At 39.4% G+C, this 19034-nt stretch overlaps 1 protein-coding gene across 1 annotated transcript in view; it reads left to right on the top strand.

The window, feature by feature from the left end:
* SCUBE1 (signal peptide, CUB domain and EGF like domain containing 1) overlaps positions 1–19034 on the top strand; it is a 201000-nt gene that overhangs the window by 111055 nt on the left and 70911 nt on the right. Inside the window, exons 6-7 of the mRNA XM_051644074.1 lie at positions 53–169; positions 3796–3885. Coding sequence (XP_051500034.1) covers positions 53–169; positions 3796–3885 — 207 coding nt within the window. The remainder of the gene's footprint in view (positions 1–52; positions 170–3795; positions 3886–19034) is intronic.

The raw sequence follows: 19034 nt of genomic DNA, 5'->3' as shown, positions 1-19034 counted from the left end.
TGTCATTTTATTTATGTATACATATATACACATTCATTTGGGGCTTAACTAGTAACCTGTAACTATGGGAATGGAGGCTGCCAGCACACCTGTGATGACACAGATACTGGTCCTGTGTGTGGTTGTCATCAGAAGTATGCCCTACATTCAGATGGCCGAACCTGCATTGGTAAGTACTTCTCTGCAGCACATTTTATTCCATATTCCTCATAGAATATATATACGTGCACGTGTGTGTGTGTGTGTTTGTCTGTGTGTGTGTGTGCGCACGCGTGTGTGTGTTTGTATCTCACAGGCTTTAGCACCATTGCTGAGATAAGTGTTTAACAGCAGTTCCTGGCTGTAGTAGCTAAGGTCACGCTACACAGAGAGAGAAGCATTTGTGTATGTTCTGTCAAAATGTTTGTTAATGAAGTATCCCTTTGTTACTCCTTTGTAACTTTTATTTCTTTTCACAACTGTAATAACTTAGAAGTTGAAAGGCTGTCACGGTTTGACTCAGGATCAGCAATTAAACCAATGACAACAGTGCTCTCAATCCCCTCCCTCTCCCACCCAGGTAGGGAAGGAGAGAGAGAATGAGGAGAGAGGCTTCTGGATTGAAAACGAAACTAGACAGCTTTATTTAAATACTAATGATGAAAGAAAATATGTACAAATATATACAAGTATGTGCAGGAATGTTCAAAACCCCTATCGTCTCCCCCCATCCCCAGCAGCTCCCCTGGCACCTCCTGAGCTGTGAGCAGTTCTGAAATGTGCCAGAGCTGCTGGAGAGAGAGGCAGAGCAGACAGGAGCTGAGGTGAAAGTGAGGAGGGTCAGGAACGCATGGGCCTGGGGATCAGTGGTGATGGGTAGATGGAGTCCCCCCTGGATGCTGGCCATGGACAGAAAAATAGCAAAAGATGAAGAAGGGAGTTGACTTCTGTGGTCCCTGAATTTATACCAAGAGCCATGTAAATATATATGTGTAATATCTCTGGACAATTTTGCCCTCTGTCTAGTCTGCTCCTACCTACAGGGGGGTTGCAGATATGACATTTCTGCTTCTTAGTCTCTGAAGCAGCAGATCTAACAAGCAGAGCAAAGTGTCCTTGGTCTTATAAACATTTGGGCATTATCAGTCTACTAGCTGGAAAACTTACTGCTAGTTTCAGCAAGTGTGCTGCTTAAAAGAGAGTTGACTGAAGAAAAAAAACAACAAAACAATAAAAAGAGAATTGGCTTCATCCAGACTCAAACCAGGGCAAAGATGTAGAACATAATTATGAATGAAAGTTCAGCATTTCCATTCACTTTCATGAGTTGGAATTCCTTGCGTAAGCAAGGTGAGGGAAATTATCCTCTTTTCTGAACTTTTATTGGGGAAAATAATCACAATGACATGCTTTCTTCCCTGTTGTATGTTTATGATTCTAAAAATTACAACACTTGTGGTGAATAAGCTTCAATTCAGATTATCAGTTGAAAAAAGCTGTTCAAGAGATGGAGCATCCTGGGAGGTGCTATGTAAATGTTTATTATTATAGAATGTATTGTTTGCTTAGCACCATTTATTTTCACTCTGCTTTAAAAAAAAAAATAAAAAAAGGATATTTTTGCATGCTGCAAGTTAAAGTTTGGGAAGTCTTATTCACAGATCAGAACTTAAATGTCCATAATGTTTTTCATTAGCATTATGGTCTTTTTTTGTTTGTGTAATTTCACATTTATACAAATTGCTTGTAATTTCCTGAGTTTAAAAAAGCATGGATGCATATTTATCATCTTATCTCTCCTTTATCAATACTGCAAGACAGAGCACTTGAAACCCATGGAAAATCTGTCAAGTTACCTTTAGTGATCCCTCAGATCCATGGCATAAAATTCAGTGGGTGCCCAGAGCCTCACGTACTTTTGATTGCACAAATTGTGTAGCAGGGTGAGCAGTTACGTTGGCAAAGGTAGAGCTGAGCAAGGCTCAGCACTGGACTCTGCCTTGCTGTATACACAAGCAATGTCTCAGCTTACAGGATATATCAGCTAGTACTTTTGAGTAACACAGAGGGCTCAGTCGTGCAGTGCCTCTGTTTAAATAACCCTTCCTGAAGTCTGTGGCAGTTCTAGATGCAGAGAATTTGCAAGAGTGAGGGCCTTGAGAGCAGGTTTTCTTGAATGGATAATTGACCTTCTGTTTCTTAGCATTCACTGATACCCTCAGATCAATGTTTATTTTGTCCAGCATGTAAAAAATTATTTTAAAAGCTGTATACACTGTACCTGTTTTTTACTTTTTTTTTTCCATTTTGTAATGTAACACATACAATTCCATGTTACATTCCTTGGTCTTGTGATGTAAGTCACGTATTACTGCCTGTGCTGATTTTCTTCCCTCTACGTAGTTCTTTCTCTTAGAATACTTTTACATTTTTTTATTTATTTTTTACATTTTTATTCCTGCTTTCTGGTGATGGTTCCTGATTGCCTGTCTTGTCTGATAACTGACGTTCATTAATAATTTACAGAGCAAAATAAAAAAAACTCAAACAAAAGCCTCTATTGCAGCCTGATCCCATCTAGAACTTGTTAAAAACAAAACAACTTCTTGTTACCACTCAACCATGTAGTGTTGCCACAAACAAAACCTGCCAGCCTCCTCCTCCTCCTCCTCACTTCAGTGATTCCAGTGTTTGCTGTCTTCAGTGGTGTATATATTCCAAGCATCACTGCAAGAATGCAAACTTATGCAATGCCAGATAAATACTTTTTGACCCTTTGTCTAACATATTTTTGTCTTCGTTTGCTTGACATTTTTTTTTTATGTTTGCTGCATGTAAAAGTCCCCACTTGCATTTTGTTTTTTGTTTTCCTAATACGTATTTCCTTATCTGTATAAACCATTTTATTTACCCTGCTGCTGCTTCTCCATTGCTCTCCTGTATCTTGATTTTTATTTCACTTACTGATCATCTCTTCCCCCACTTGGGACTGTTTTTGTGTATTTCTAATGAAGCATAACCAAACTAAAGTCCTCATTATGCTGTAAGAAACTCTTACATGTAGGATAAAAGAGACTACCTTGTAAAATTACTTTTGTTGACATCATCTTGCTTACTGCATGCTTATAAAATTACTAAACCCTTCTTTTGCAACATCTTTCCTAGCATTTAATGTTTAGCTAGTAGTGTTTCATAGACAAGCAGGCAACCAGCACTGCCCAAATTGATCTTTTTTGTGTTTGTTTGGTTTGTTGTTTGTTTATTTTTGTTGGTTTTGTTTAATTTGCATGCTGTTGTTTGGTTTCTCCTCACAATGTGTCAGTGTGTACCAGACTATGGTGCATCTGTGCCCATCCATCACCGGACTCTTCTAGCTCACTCTCTCTCTCTCTGTCTGAGTCTTCTGCCTGCCACCTTCAGATCTTGGTGCCACCATTAGCCTGAAGCACTTCACAGTTTGTCTTTGGTAGTTTGTTTAACTAGCATCTTTGAATTTTAATTTTCATCATTAACACCTCTCTGGGGCACTCATGTTACTTGTCTTGTTCTCTAGGAGGAATCCAGCTTCCTGTATGTGGTTAATTACTTTGTAGTTGACCATTCTTCCTCCTGTCCCTCCTTCTTCTTCCTTTCCCCAAACGCCCTGTAATTTTTCCCTGGGGTCTCAAAGGGAATTAACTCTCTAACGGGGATTAGTGCTTTCATGCCTTGCTTCTTGGCTTTGGCTGTGCCATGCCAAGAAGCTGACTTAGGCAGCGGAAAATTGGGCTTGTGATTAACCAACTGCTCCATGTTTGTCCCTTACTTGTGTTTTAGAGAAGGATGAGGCTGCAATTGAGAGTTCTGAGTACAATGCCACGTCAGTAGCTGATGTGGACAAGCGGGTGAAACGGCGGCTACTTATGGGTAACACTTTTCTTCCACTTCCTTTGTTGTGCTCTCACTTTTGTCTGTATGTGTGTGGGGGGGAGGTTCTCTTTTGGTCTAATTTGGTTCCTTTGGTTTTGGTTTGGTTTGTTGTTTTTTAACCTGACTTCATCTGTGTGGAAAGGTCACCAATTTTGTTAAGTTCTCATCTGTTGTACAACTTCATTTCTTGTTTTTAAACTTTTTTTTCCTAATGCTGCAGCTTTAATGTTCAGTTTCTTCTGCATAGAAATAAGCTTTTGCTATTAACCATACTCACCTTATGCAAGCTACTTCTTACATGTGATTTGTGTGTGTTTGTGTGTATGTGTTGTGGTAGGATTCCCAAAAAACCTCCTGTTGAAGACCTGCTTATTGACTTAGAAGTGGATGATGATATAAACCAATGTTATATAACATATGTGGTGTTCAATGAATAACTATTTACCTACTTAAAATTTGCAGTACTTTTGATGTAAATGTAAATATTATGGCTAGAAATTCATTTATTTCTTTTGTGCACTTATGTTAGTAATCACTGAAAGATCTTTCCCTAGTGACTAATGAGCTTCCTTATGTTCTTTCAAAACTGAAGCATGGCTTGATTCTCTGTGTTGTTGGAGCCTGAGAGTGGAAGGGATGAGGAAGTGCATTGAACAATGAGGATAATTCTTCAGCTTCTTCTCTCAGTTAACCCGTTGTGCACTCTTGTGCTTATCTTCTTCATGTTACGCTTACGGCCATTAGTGAGAATGACCTTTTGGGAACAGAAAGGATAGAGTGACTGGACCTCTGCCAGACCCTTTTCACGTGACAGAGTGCACAGGGTAGCACAGACTACTGAATGATGTCAGTGGTTTGGAGGTTTTCAGGTTTTCAGAATTTTCCATTCTGATGCCCAACTCACCCCATATAATTATTTCCACGAGGTTTTAAACATAGTGAGCATTGGTGAGATGTGCCCAATGAAGTGTTTACAAGACAAGGATTCTTTAACCACAGAAGAAATTCTGGCAGGACAAGGTTCTGCTCTTTTCCCTCCTAGTTTCTATTTAATTTCTTAAAACCATTAAATCCCTCTTGCTAGCCCTTGGCAAGGTCAGCTCTAGCTGTAAGCATCCAGACCTATCTGAAGGAGACCAGAAGCCTCATTCTGAATATTCAGCTGATTGCCGGGCTAATAGTTGCAGTAGGTGACAATGTTTATGAAGATTCCATATAATTTGTAACTCATCACCTATGACAAGCCATCTGCTTAACCATAGGCCAGCATATCATGACTCTGTAGGAAATGGCATGGTATTATAACTCTGAAATGGTAATAGATGATAAAACGGAGGTAAAATATTTTCCCTCATGTGAAAATCTGAACATATGTTCCTTTATTCTCACATTATTTATGATTGTTAATTTGCAGTTAGTTTTCAGACCTTGCAAGTGACCCATATCAATTTACTGTTTAATGATGCAGTTTAATTCAACCTGACAAAAGCTATAAGGCAGCTCATCTTGCTTTCTAAAAGTGCTATCAACACTTCTAGCTGTAATTTCAGAAAGACCCGTAGTCTCACAGGACATCAGGGAAAAGAAGCGTGCAGAGGGCCTCTAGACCACTGGAAAATCCAGTCCACTTGATCTAAATAGTGAGTTTGCCCAGCCACTAACAGTATGTACAATATGGTTTAGAGAGACTGAGCATCATAGTGCACTGTGTTGCGGCCTCACCCTTTGGCAGAAGTAATTACCCAATCTGAAAATAAGCTCACACTGCTTTCAGGAGTCCAGGCAAATAGAATTAAAATGTTAAGATTAGCAACATGTTACTGAGTTAGACCAGGTCTGCAACTTCCAAGCTGATCATAGATTCTAGAATTAGGTTTAGAGAGACAGTTAAAAATCGAGTTTGCAAAATGTGTTGTTTAACTCTTCGGTACCTCCTATATTAGCAGGTATCAGCCAAGAGCTGAGAGTCTCATGCTGTGTTTGAAAAACTGATTCCTTAGAAAAACATTAAGGAAAGCTGAAAAGAAATTTAATTAGTAAGTGAGATCTGAGTGGGTGCCTTATTACTTAGGGACTTTTCTGCTTGTTTATTTCTACTGATTTTTGATGCACAGAAAATTCAGAATTAATTTTTTTATGGGGTCTAACTATGTTTCAAAAGTGTAGTGGCATTTTCATGGTATACCATGTGTCCTCCATCCCTTTCTAAGCAGCTGTTTTAGAAAGTACTGGAAGACTCCTCGGGAAACCTTGTTACCAACTCTTGTAAATGGATGGTGATTTTTTACCCTGGGAGAGCAGGAAAAGTAGATTACTTTCTGTGATTTCAGCATTCTGATGAGAGATGCTTTCAATTGCAAGTCCTGGGACAGTAATTTCTAGTCCCCTGTCATTTGCTGCATGCTATTAAAATGACTATGATCTTTATAACCCTTCATATCAGCCAAAGCTAAGAATAAGCTTGCAAGGGATCATTTTAGGAGAAACAGGGACTGCTGTCAGACATGACTGCCTGGGCCACTCATTTTGCTACAGCAAGACTGGTTGCCTCTGAAGCTCAGACTGACTTATAGGGGCCTGTGTCCTAGTCATGGTGTGGTCCTGTGACATGAGGCTAAATCTGAATAGAGAAAAGTAGAAAAGTACACTGCCTTCCTTCCTGGTAGAGGCATTGTTATCTAGATCTTGTGCGACAGACAAGAAACTGGACTTCTCTGATGATCTACAAGTAACCCTTCTTTAGAGCCATCCAATGATTCCTAAAAATTTTCATCTAAATTTTTTAATAATGTTCAGAAAGACCCCAAGGGCTTCCCATTGTCCTTTATCTCCACTATTCAGAGAAAAAGATTCAGAGTAGAGAGTGCTGCCATTAAAGAGATGGCACTGAATGACTTTTCATTACAAATGAGTCAACTGCTTCCACAGGTGTGACAGGCAGCTGAAAACTTCCTCTTTGAGGGACCAGAACTGCAGAACTATCTGGTCTTAAGACTCAAGAAGTCTTCCTTTCCTAATCAAAGGTAATGCTTTTTTCTTTGGCTGCTCCTTACATCAACATTTAGAACCAAAAAATTGTATTTTATATTTTTTATATTGTCTTTAAAAATACAGTCACTTGCTACATTGTTATCCCAGGCCTTACTAGACCTTACAGTGCTTTAGTGAGACAACTGTGATGTTCTATCCAGGGTGTTTCTTAGATCTTTAACCTCCGTTCAGCACTTTTTGAAGAGGTGGGCCTGACCCATTTCTCACCATGTTTTATTTCCCTCCCTATATTCTTTAGTAGTCAAAGGTATCAGGTTCATTTGGACTTGACTACAGAACAACTGTAAAGGCTATGTTTCTCTCCCTCACCTTCAGTCCACCTTTTCCATTCTTTCCAGAGATCGCTGTTGTAATAACTCACTTTGGCAGTAAAATGTTCTTCCTCTGGCCTTAGAAGATATAAAGTCGGTTCCTTCTTGTCTCAAGAAGAGAATTTTGCGAAGTTCTTATCGGTATGTCAAAGTGCAAGAGAACATTGAGCCCGTCTTGAAGTTAAGAAAGCACAGTGATTTCCCTTGCATGTTTAAGGCCAGGACAGTGGTGCAAATGGCAGTAATACCATCACTACAAGTGTCTTCAGAAACCCAAACTCTATACTAAAATTCACTCTTTCACAAGACATGTTCAACTCACTGTACGTCAGGACATTTTAAGGTTTTACCATTGGACACTGGCTTCTTGAGTCATCATTAAGGCTCTTTGCAGCCCACCTCAGACACAGGAAAGTAATTTTCTTCCTTTCCCTTGTAGCTTGCTCCCAAGGTCCCTACAAATTATTTTAATGTTGATTAAACTGCTTAAAGAGTTAAACACTGTATAAGGTGTGAAGTTCATTGGAACTGTCCTGGACCTTGTTACTTTTGTTAAAGTTTACCTCCAACTAGATTGTTTCTGTAGTGTAGGAAGCACTTCAATTTTTTTGGAAAATCATACCAACAAGGACCAGCTCTGCCAGGCTGGGATATATGTGTAACTATATTCCATCCCATCCTTGGTTTCCTAAGATTGGCTTCCAGGCCAGTCTTTGATCCGTCTATATGAATGACACATAACCAGCAAGTAAGGTAGTATTTTCACTAGTACTGTGTTTTTCCTTTCTGAGGCAAGAATCATTTGACTTCTGCAAATGGCTCCTCTTCCATTTTTAGTAGCCTTCCAGCCATTTATAGTGAGCACCCAGCTACCTGCCTGGAGAGCTGAGTGTGCAGTCCACTAAAACCATTTCATCTCCACAGCAATCATTAGAGAAAATCACAGCTGGGGTGTTTCTCAGATAGATTAGTTTATGACAGACAACACGACTGACTGTAGGTTATATGGGACAGAATCATCTCCTTTTTTGCCTTAACATGGGATTGCTTTGGAAAGCACGCTTCCACCATCAGTTCAATTCCAAGAATCACAAAAGTTGCAGCAGATAACCAGAGCCAGTTCAGGCTAATAGATGATCACAAATGCAGGTCCTTCTTTGGCCACGTTCATGACATGCCAGTACTATTTTCTGTGTCTGCTGGTCAGCTCTTTCATCCAGTCTTGTGCCTCCTGATAGTACCTGGAAATTTCAGAACATACTCCCTGGGACGTCAAGGCACAAGGCCATGTGAAGCACCATCCCTGCTTCTGCAGTTGCCCCACTCGGATGCTTCTGGGCATTATGCAGCTCTTAGCAGAACACTCCTCTATGTTACCTGTTTTCCATGAATCAAGATCCTCCTTCACATAGCTTGCATAAAACAGGGACTACAGAGGGCATACACCCAGTGTGTGAACTTCATCTTGATACTCATGGGAGGAGAAAGCAAGGTCACTTGAGATGCATTGTCCATATGCACATTCATGTGGTCAGCCACCCATCTTCCCTTTCTCCTAGAGCAGCTGGAAATTCTTGGGATTCCAGAGCTGAGAAGAACTGGTGGTACAGGACTGCATGGTGTTAAGGCTAAAAAATCTCAGGTCTTAACATGCAAGGATCTATGTCCTATTTGAACTTGCATATGAAAAAAAAACCAAAACCCTTCTGATTTCTCTAGTAGGCACACTTCTTTTTACTTCTACCTTATAAGACACGTTGCAAATTTGAGAGCTGTAGTCTTTTTTACTGAAGACCATAAGCTTGGCAGAGCAGCAAGGGGTGTTATGGCTTATAGTTTTCAGAATTGTAGTGTATTGTTTTTCTGGACATTGTGCCTACCTGACCCAAGCTGTTGCCTTCAGTCTGGAGTTTTGTTTGTTAGGAATTTCAGGACTTAATCTCTTTAAATCACTGTTTTCTTTTCAGCAGAGACAAACAGCTCTTTCTTAATTACAAGCATATGTAATACACAAAGTGAATTAGAATTACCGGGGTCTCATAATATGACGTGATTTTCTCCTGCCATGTGTAAAATGACATTGTAACAATATGGAAGCTTTCCTTGGTTATTCTTTCAGTCATCCAAAGATCTCTCCTCTCATGGTTCACTGTGAATAACTTCTCCAAAGTCAAAACTCTGTCTTGAGTGGCTGTATCAAACACACAATTGTTTAATTCATGTGGAGCCATATTTAGGTCCTTTGCAGTTCAGAAAGGAGCTGTAGAACAGTAGAACTCACTGAAGTCATTAATTCTTTACCAAAATCCATTAATTTGATGAGAGTTTTCTGGCAAAAGCCTTTCTTTTTTTTAAAGTAAGCTTTGTGGGAAGGCTCTGCTTTTCACAGCGCTTTTGCCTGGAATGATCTTCAGAAAGAGGGAGGCAGAATGTACACAGTAGTCCAATTAGAAAGTTCATTTGAAATGTGAGGAAATTATACTGAAGACTGTTTCATGGTGATTTTCCACACATGCTCAAGGGAAAAGCTGTAACATTAGGCTAACTCATGACTGCCTCATGAAGGTGCTCTAACCTTGGAGCCAGTATTCATAACCAATTGCCTGATAAAGGCTGGAGATTCTTCAGTTTCAATAAACATAAAATAACAGGAAATGGGCCCTGGTTTTCTAACATGGCATGTAAAGCCCGAAGTACCAAGGCTTTGGAATAAAGGGTGTTAGAAGTTCTTGGTTTCCATTAGAAAATTTCAGAAAGTGTAAGGTTTTTTTATTCCAGTGCAAATTAAAAATGGATTCTGCAGTCTTTTTTTTCCAGATAATCCTCCTTCAGATTTTCTGTCTCGAAGAGCAGGGAGATAGGCAAGCTAGTGTTCATGTTCAAGTGTTCTTCTGAAGCAGTTAACTTCTATCATAGTTACAGCCTACCAAGGGTCACTTTAAGCCAAGAGCGCCTTTTCAGTATGTACTTCACTTCCTAGCTTTGTTGTACTGCCTCCTAGGACTCTTCCAAATTACTATAAATATGTCTTTATTTCTCTGAATGGCTTTTTTCTGACTTAGAAATGCTCACTGTCACAAAGCCCAAGTGTACTGCTCTGTATGCATCACAATCTTTTTGTCCTTTCATCAATAAAACATTTAAAACATATTCTTAGTAGTCATATTGCCAGGAGGATTGCTAACCTGGTTATTAACTGTGAAACCAAGACCTCACTTTCACTCTTTCTGTCAGTTCTACTTTGCTATATGAAATCATAGAAAACAAGGAGAAGGAATCCCTGAGTTCATTCATGCATTCCCTCTCTCCCAAGGGCAGATCCTTTCATCCTGAGTTATCGTCACTTTTGTTCATTGAGTTTGTGAATGGTGTGCTATTTCCTGTAAAAATCCCTTTTCTTCATTTCTTTACTGATGATAAAGACTCTGACCCTATCCAGAATTCCTACCAATACCTTCCATTGTTTTGCTTTTCCATTTTAAATGAAAGGATTTATCCAAGGTCAGGAGATAATGCTCCTTAGCAATGTTCAGGGCATTTAATTTTTTTCTTAAATGCAGCTTCTCTATTTAGAAAAAGCACCACAATCACAACTACTAGTGCTATTTTTAAGAGATTGGACTGGACTCAGCCAGTGCTTATAAAACACCTGATCCGATCTGTCAAGTAATGTTCCCTAAATATGTACTGTTCCCTGAAGAGGAATCAAGCTTTTCTGAAATGAGAGCTGCACGGTTCATGATTCAATGCAAGATTCACCTAGACATTTCTTCACACATTCAGTATGTGGCAGAACAGAATTCTCATCCTATTTTCATGCAAATAAAATTCTACCAATCATGAAATTGCAAGAAAATGAGGAGACAAGCATAACGGAATGAAGAATTCCACATTCCACAAGTTACCCTTTCTGTCTCACCTTTTTCATTCCCTGAATATCAAGCTCTTTCAGTTCCTCCTTCATCTGTTCACAGTTATTTGATTCTTTCACTGCACTCTTCTGAATGCTCTTTCTCTATCCTTTCAGCATCACAGAGCATAATTTGCATAATAATAACATAGTTCTCACTTAAATGAAAATTCAAATATTTTAGTTGTGTGTTTAGTTTCTCCCTGTGCTTGTTGTCCATTGGGTCCCTCCTTGTACCCCCATCTTATGCTGTCTACTCCATCTACTGCTGCTTGCAGTAAAATACTCTTTATGGGTGGCAGCAGCCTTCTTATAATGTTTTTTCTGTGTTATGGCTTTCTTACTCATACTGGATATGCCCTCTCACTTGAAGGCAAGCTTATCAGTATAATCAACTAAATACCTGTTGTTTTAATTGTCTTTCCTGAGTTTCAGACTTCCATCATTTGTGTAATTTTGGTCAGAATTTCAGTGGGATTTGAGTAGTTTTTTAATCCAGTTAGATGGTCTTTGTTGTTCAGCATAGTCATGCAATTCACCTGCACACAACACTGATGCCAGCAGTGGTAAAATGATTTCTGTTAGATTCTCTTATTTAACATAAATGTTAAGAGGAAGAGTGTACTATACAAAAACCCAGTGTACCTGGAATTCAGAAAGAGCTGTTACTGGTTGAGATCGTGCTGTGGTATCTAACTGAAGGAAAGAGATGAGATGTCAGCATAGGCTGCCTGTGAGCCAGACTGGGCAAAGAGCTCAGGTATGAGAGGAGATGAGATACAAGTTATGGACTAATTTGATTCCAGATACTTTTCAGTATTAAAACGAATTAGTTCCATGTTCTTTAGGGTGAGTAACAAGTACCACTCAGCTGAGCAGGATCTGGCCTTCCCATAGAACTGCTCTAGTACCTTAGTATCATCACTGGTTAATAACTATAATGGATTAGTAGCTGGCACAACAGGGTCCTGACGTTGGTCCCTATGAGGGCTCCAAAATGCTACAGTGATGCAAAGAATCATTACAGATTATGACAATTAACAGTTTAAGATTAGGCCTTCTCAAAATAAAAACAATCACAACTGTGCACTTTTTTCCCTTCTTAAAAGAATCACCCCATTCCTGGCAGTTTCCTTTGAAATACTAATTAAAAATAAGTCCAATTTTAAGATAAAACTGAGCAATATCCTGTGTGCTCTATCTAGGGTTGGTTCTGCAATTTCATTTCTACTGAGATGGACTGTAAAAACTGTTGGGATTTGGTGCAGGACATGAAGCAAATGAGAGGAGAATGGCAACTCTTGTGATAGCTATCAAGGTGATGAGCATTAACAGAGCATTTTCTGTCTTTTCAGTATTCATGCTTACAGATTGCTAGATATTGGGCTTTCTTTCACAGATATCCTTAATCTTTCCTCACTTGTTCAAATATGTGAGTTTTTCTGTCTTGTGCACATAGTCTGGAAAATCAGTTTGTGTTCCACTGTTAATTAAATACAGTCAAATCAGCTAATGTATTTAGATAGAAACAGTTTATCTCTTGGTTCAGACACAGGAGCAGTTTACAATTTTCTTTACAGCACATCTGCAGAGGAACAAAGATTGCTGGTAGTTTTACCCATTTTGCCACTCCTGTGGCCAGGCAATATTACTTCACAGCTCTCATTAGGAAAACATGGTCTAAGGTAATGCATATACCTCATAGCTGGACTGGCTAAAATACTGAGTACACTAAATCTGCCATTCTGCTTGCAACCTTTAGCTTTCAGTTACATCAGGATTGACTTGTTCATTTTTCTGAGCCCTGAAGTTAAGGCAGTTAGTCTGAACATAAGATGCTGTGTTCAGACCTTGTGCAAAATTCAGAACAATTGTAGAAATAGATTTGAGTACGCTGTGAGTATTATTCATAACTTCACTTGGGCTACAACCTACTTGATAGGACCTGATAGCTGCCCTAAATTCACAGCTCCAGACTGCTCCATCATGAATTGCTCTTCGGCTGACATAAAAGTTGGGTCAAAATAACCTTCTCTACTGTGGTACAGACTTCGGGAGCAAAGCCCAACCACCCTATTTCTGCTTACCCCAGTGAGCTTTAGACTACTGCAAATTAATTCTAAATGAAAGGCCGTTGAATTGCTAGTTTGCTCTAACTTGCCCTCTGATCAGTGTTATCATTTGGCCAACCATAGGAAGTAGGTAGGGAAAGCAGGTGTTTTTACTCTTTCATGTCTTCCTTTCAATGATGGTGATCAAGACAACAGCTGCTTCAAGACTTCCTTGAATGTAGGTGATGTCTTAAGTGGCTTCCCTCTACATTTTCACTTGAGGCTATTTATGATTTCTTTAATTTTCACTACAGCTGACCACTTTTGGTCTTCTGTTATGGCTTTTTTGCATGTTTATAAACACTATATTGAAAACAGATCTTTCATTTACACTTGTTCTGCACTCTTCCCAGTCATGATCAGGAGTTGGAAAACAAATAGGGCATCTGGATCCTGTTGACTGCAGACTGCTATGCTGGATAACCGAAAATATTGGAGAATCATTTTGCCATAATCACTTCTTCTCCAAAGGAAGCACCCTTGATGCTGGATGGCTCAGTTCTGCTTTCATGCCTTGTGGCTGAAAAGCTCTTTGTGACAGAGCTACTTATTGATCAGTCAGAGGGAAGTGACACTGATTGATCACTAGTGCAATATTTCTATAATTTTTATACATTCAACCATAACATGAAATTAAGATCATCCTCCTTCATGCAGAGATCCACATAGCTCTCCTCTGTCTTGATCTTGCTCAGGATACAGAAGCACAGGGCAACACAGTAGAAATACATGACATCACTGACTGGTATCTTGGCGGCCTGCACAACGTCACAGTGACTGCAAAATGGCATTTGTGCTTTTAGACAGTAATACCACAAGCCCAAGTTATATTCAGCATCTTTTCCTCAGGGCTCTTTGTAACTGCCACCTGGCTCAGCCTTCTTGTGTGAGCCTTTGCAGTACAAAGAGGGTGCTTGCCTTTTTCTGAAATAACCTTTCTCCAATGCCCACCTTGAGGAAGTTGTAGACTGCCATGAGGTCACCCCTCAGCTTTCTGTTCTCCAAGCTGAATGAGCTAAGTGACCTCAGCCATTTCTCACGAGGCCTCAGGGCCTTTCACCATCTCGGTCACCCTCCTCTGCACACACTTGTAATAGTTTTATGTTGTTCTTATACTGAGGCATCCAAAACTGCACATAATACTGAAGATGGGGCTGCACCAGTGCAGTGTAGAGTGGGACAGTTATCTCCCTTGACCAACTAGCTAAGCTGTGCTTGATGCACCCCAGGACGTGGTTGACTCTTTTGGCTGCCAGGACACACTGTTAACTCATATTCAACTTGTCATCAACCCAGACACCCAGATCTCTTTCTGCATGGCTGCTCACCAGCCCCTCATCCCCCAATTTGTACACACAGCTAGCATTTTCTTCTTAAGGCTGAATAGCTCTCAGCTTCTCAGCCTTGTCATGTGCTCCAGCACCATAAAAATTATTTTGGTAGACCTCCACTGAATTTGCTCTAGTATATCCATGTCTTTCTTGCACTGTAGTGCCCAGAACTGTACAAAGCACTCCAGATGTTGTTACTCCAAGCACCAAATAGAAGAGCAGAGTTATTTCTCTTGATCTTCTGCTTGTAATCTTACTAATACAAAACAGGATGTTGTTGGCTTTCTTTGCCCTAAGGAAGCACTTCTGAACATCCATTCAACTTGTCTACTGGGGATACAGATTTTTTCCTCAAAACGAATCAGTTTTAGCCAATCTGTTGTATGGAATTATTCAATCCCATATGCAGGACCTGGGTTTGCCTTTATTGAAGCTCATAATGTTCCCCTCAGGCCATTTTTTCCAACCTGTTAAGGCTTCTCTGAATAGCTGCCTGGCTCTGTGGTGTATTGACCACTCCCTCAATTTGCTATCATCCAGAAACATGCAGGAAGTGCCATTCGTCCTATAGTCCAGGTTGTTAGTAGAGACATTAGGCAGTATTGGCCCTAATATCACTAGCTGAGGGATGGCTCTAGTGTCAGACTGTCAGTTGGACTTTGTACCACTGATTCAAGCCTTTGAGTCCAGCTGTCCAGACAATTTTTCACTCTCTGTATTACCCATTTATCCAGTCCATCTCTCACTACTGTGGCCATGAGGTTACTATGGAAGACCCTGTCAAGGCACATGCTAAACTTAAGGTGAAAAACATCCACAACTCTCCACCTTATCCACAGTGTAAGTCGTGTCATTGTAGAAGGCAGTTGGATTAATCAGACATGATTTGCCCATAAGAAGTTGATGCTGGCCTTTCTAAATAGTTTTCTTGTCTTTCATGTGCTTGCAAATGGATTCCAGGATTGTTTCATAAAGTTACGGGGGTCTGATGTGACACTAGCAGGCCAGTAGTTCCCCAGATCCCTTATCTTGCCTTTCTTGATGTTTATTTTGTCCACTCATCAGGAACCCTACCACGTCCTCATGACTTATCAAAGATTATAGAGAGTGACCTCACTAAGACTTAATCCTGTATGATCTTCACATGTTTCCTTTCTAATCCTGTAGACCAATTTAAGTTTGTTCTGCTTTGCACTGTATCTCAATTCCTAAAACAGTGGTTTGGATCTCAGTTCAGATTTACTCAGGCTACTGAAGTGAATAATAAAGATTCCAAGATTTGCCTGATTTTGAGCAACAGCCTTAAAATCATATAATGTTCTTCTGATCACAGAAGAAAAATGAAGCCACAGAAATTGGAGACCGATTTTGGAGACATCTGTCTTTAAGGCAATTTTTCAAGGGCTTTATGAAATAATTGACCACTTCCAAAATCCAGATTTGAATAGAAGCTTGAATTTTGAATGGTTATGTTTATCTGGTTCATAAAAGAAGCTGAAATTCAGGTTTTCAGAAATGTTCCCAAACCATGATATATGTATTCAGAGTTTCAGGCATTTAATAGTACTCAAAACCAAATAAATCCTGTCAGGTGTCAGTGTTCTTTTTAACAGAGTGACCAGGCTCTATTGCCACCTGGTAGAGACTCTGCTTCAGTTCAGAAACTTCAGAACTAGAACCTGGAGAACTTATCTTTCACTGCTAAAACCTTGCAGACACTGAAGTGACATATTAAAGGGCTGAATACCCATGTAACTTTACCTAGTAACTTAATCAACTTCCCTGAGCTCAAGCTTGTGCTGTTTAGTAGGATATTTTTATACCCAGAAGCAGTGCATATTCCATAGTGCAATGGAGTGTTCTTAAAACAATAAATATCCTAATTGAGTAAACCACAGGTATAGCATGTTGGTAGCGATTTTGGTTGTTTCTTCTCTATAGATCCAGGGAGCAGGTACATAAGAGACTGCTCCAGAATTAGGAGCTTACAGTGGAAAAACACAATGTAAGCTGTCCCAGACTGCTGTATGTAAATGGATGTCCTTTTCTTTAGATCCTTGTTTCTGTCTCAGTGTTCTGGTGGGAATTCAATAAGGATGTAAGTGGGACTGCCAACATCCTTTAAATTCACAGTGTAGCCAAAAAGCTTCAAATTGTGAGTTTTATCATAATTCAGGAGGTATCTAAATGTCAATGGCATGGCACTTCTTTTTCTGCTTTCTCACGAGGAAAAAAACCATCAGAAATATGCAACAAAATAAAAGTGCAATAAATATGCTGTTTCCTCTTGCAGAGAGAAAAAAAACCAACAGTATTTCTGCTCTTTATTTGAGACCAAAACTTGCATCCACATTTCAAATATATATTAAAGTTTGCTAGTGGTGAGGTGAAGAAGGAATGGAAGTAATTCCTAACAAAAACACCGATGGCGAGGCACTTCAGTTTCTGTTGTAGTTAGGCCTCAGCTATTCTGTTTGATGTAGCTTGTAGTACCTCTTTCCCACATTCTGCTATTCACTTTCACTTTCTTCTACAAAAGGTTTTTCATGACCTTGAGTTTAAGGAATTTCATCAGTACATCTCTCTGATTATCCAAAATGTTAGAGGTACTGTCAGATGTCCTCTTGCCCAATTAGGTCTTCATTCTGTTAAAGTTAGTCATGTATTAATGCCAGAGTCACCAGGAAAGTTAAAGGGTATTTATCCTTTTTAGTTTGTTTTACTAAATCTCTGTGAAAATAAGAAAAGCTGGCTTGATTCCTTCTATTTATACATAGAAATAACTCTTGTTCACTGACTGACCCTTGCCCTATAGATCCAGTCATCCATGCCATGGGGAAAAAAAATTGTTGTGTCTATTCATTTTCACTGGATGTCATCCAGAAAGCAGAAGTATTACTGCTTATGTTCATCTCGTGTCGATGAACTGCAATAAAGGACTCTTCATATGCCAAAGTTAATCTGCTAACCTCAGATTTACTGCTCTTTGCAGTGCCATGCCAAATGTACATCTTCAGCACTTTTTCCTGTTTTTTATACTTAACTCTTTCTTCCTGGCGAATCAACCTACCATTAAACTGTAACCAAGTAAAAAAGTTTTAAATTGCCTGAAACTTTTTTCCCTTCTCTGAAACATAAAATCATTTTATATATGTTGGCCTATGAGGACACACACACATTCACATTCAAATGCAAATGCCAGCATTGACAGTTACAGAATTGTTCAAGCAGCAGAGTCAGCATCTAAGTCTATAAAATAGTCCTTCCCAGGGGAGTAAATGAAAATCAGCACTGTATTACTTAAACAGTTTGGCTCAGGTCCTGCAAGTTGTACCTACGGTGAGCAAGAACTCTGCCTGAAAATAAGGAGTTGCAGACTCAGCCTCATTTTCAGAAAGCTGTTCCAGAAAACATGTCAATCCATTTGTTAGCTGTGCTTGCTGGCAATTATATGCAAATCCATTTGTACAGCGATTGCTTTTTCTACATGATGTTATTACATAGTACACATGGTGTAAAAATTTAAAATCTATCTAGTACAGCATGTGTGAATGTATATGGACGGCTGAGTTCCATCCCGTGCTATTAATGCATGTGTGCCCCAAACCCTTGCTTTCAGTTTGTTCATAAGTGTCAGCAGCTTATTCCACAACTTATGCTGAGGTCTGTGCCAGTGCAAAAGAAAAAAAAGCAGTTACACTTGTTTTTCTCTTATTTTGAAGCAATGAAGTCCCTCCAAAGGGCCAGTCTAAGTTCACCTTGAGGGCATTCACAGAGGCTACTTTAAAATAAAAATCTTTTCGTACTAGTCAATTGAAAGATAAAGCCTTTTCTGTTCTATGTAAATAATTTTTGATCAATGTACTGTTCTTAGGCAATTCCTGATTAGCATATCCTATAGCTTATTGTTAGACCCTGTCCACAGGGTACAATTGTGACACAGACTGTGAATATTCAGCAATAGGAGTCTGTAAATCTGAGTAGGTAATGACAAAGCCTCTTTAGGGAAAGCCAGAATGAGGTGAGCTGAGTAGAATAATGGTAGTCCTGGGGGGCAGGGGGATATTTTAATTTAATCAAAGCCAGAGCAACTGAAAAAGATACTATTAAAAGGACTTGGTCTCTGAAGTAAATACTTTTCAGATAAATGCACAGTTCAAACTGACATGCTAAATTGGCATCCTTACATCCACTCTATTCTCTGGATCAAAGCAAAGTTAATCATTGCACTTGCCTTTTATCTATTTTATGTATGTGTGTGTGGGTATGTGTGCATATGTATGTGAACAGTGTGCGCATGTGCACACACGAGGAACAGAAAGGAATGGCAACGAGGGAGGGGTTTTTGGTTTTTCTGTAATGAAGTTGATTTTTTTTTTTTTAATGTAGTGGTACCTAATAGTCATTTCCCACTGTTGTAAAAGCTTAGAAG

This window comes from Apus apus, chromosome 1, assembly GCF_020740795.1.
Source record: "Apus apus isolate bApuApu2 chromosome 1, bApuApu2.pri.cur, whole genome shotgun sequence".
Classification (NCBI taxonomy): domain Eukaryota; kingdom Metazoa; phylum Chordata; class Aves; order Apodiformes; family Apodidae; genus Apus; species Apus apus.
This window is presented reverse-complemented; position numbering and strand designations above follow the sequence as displayed.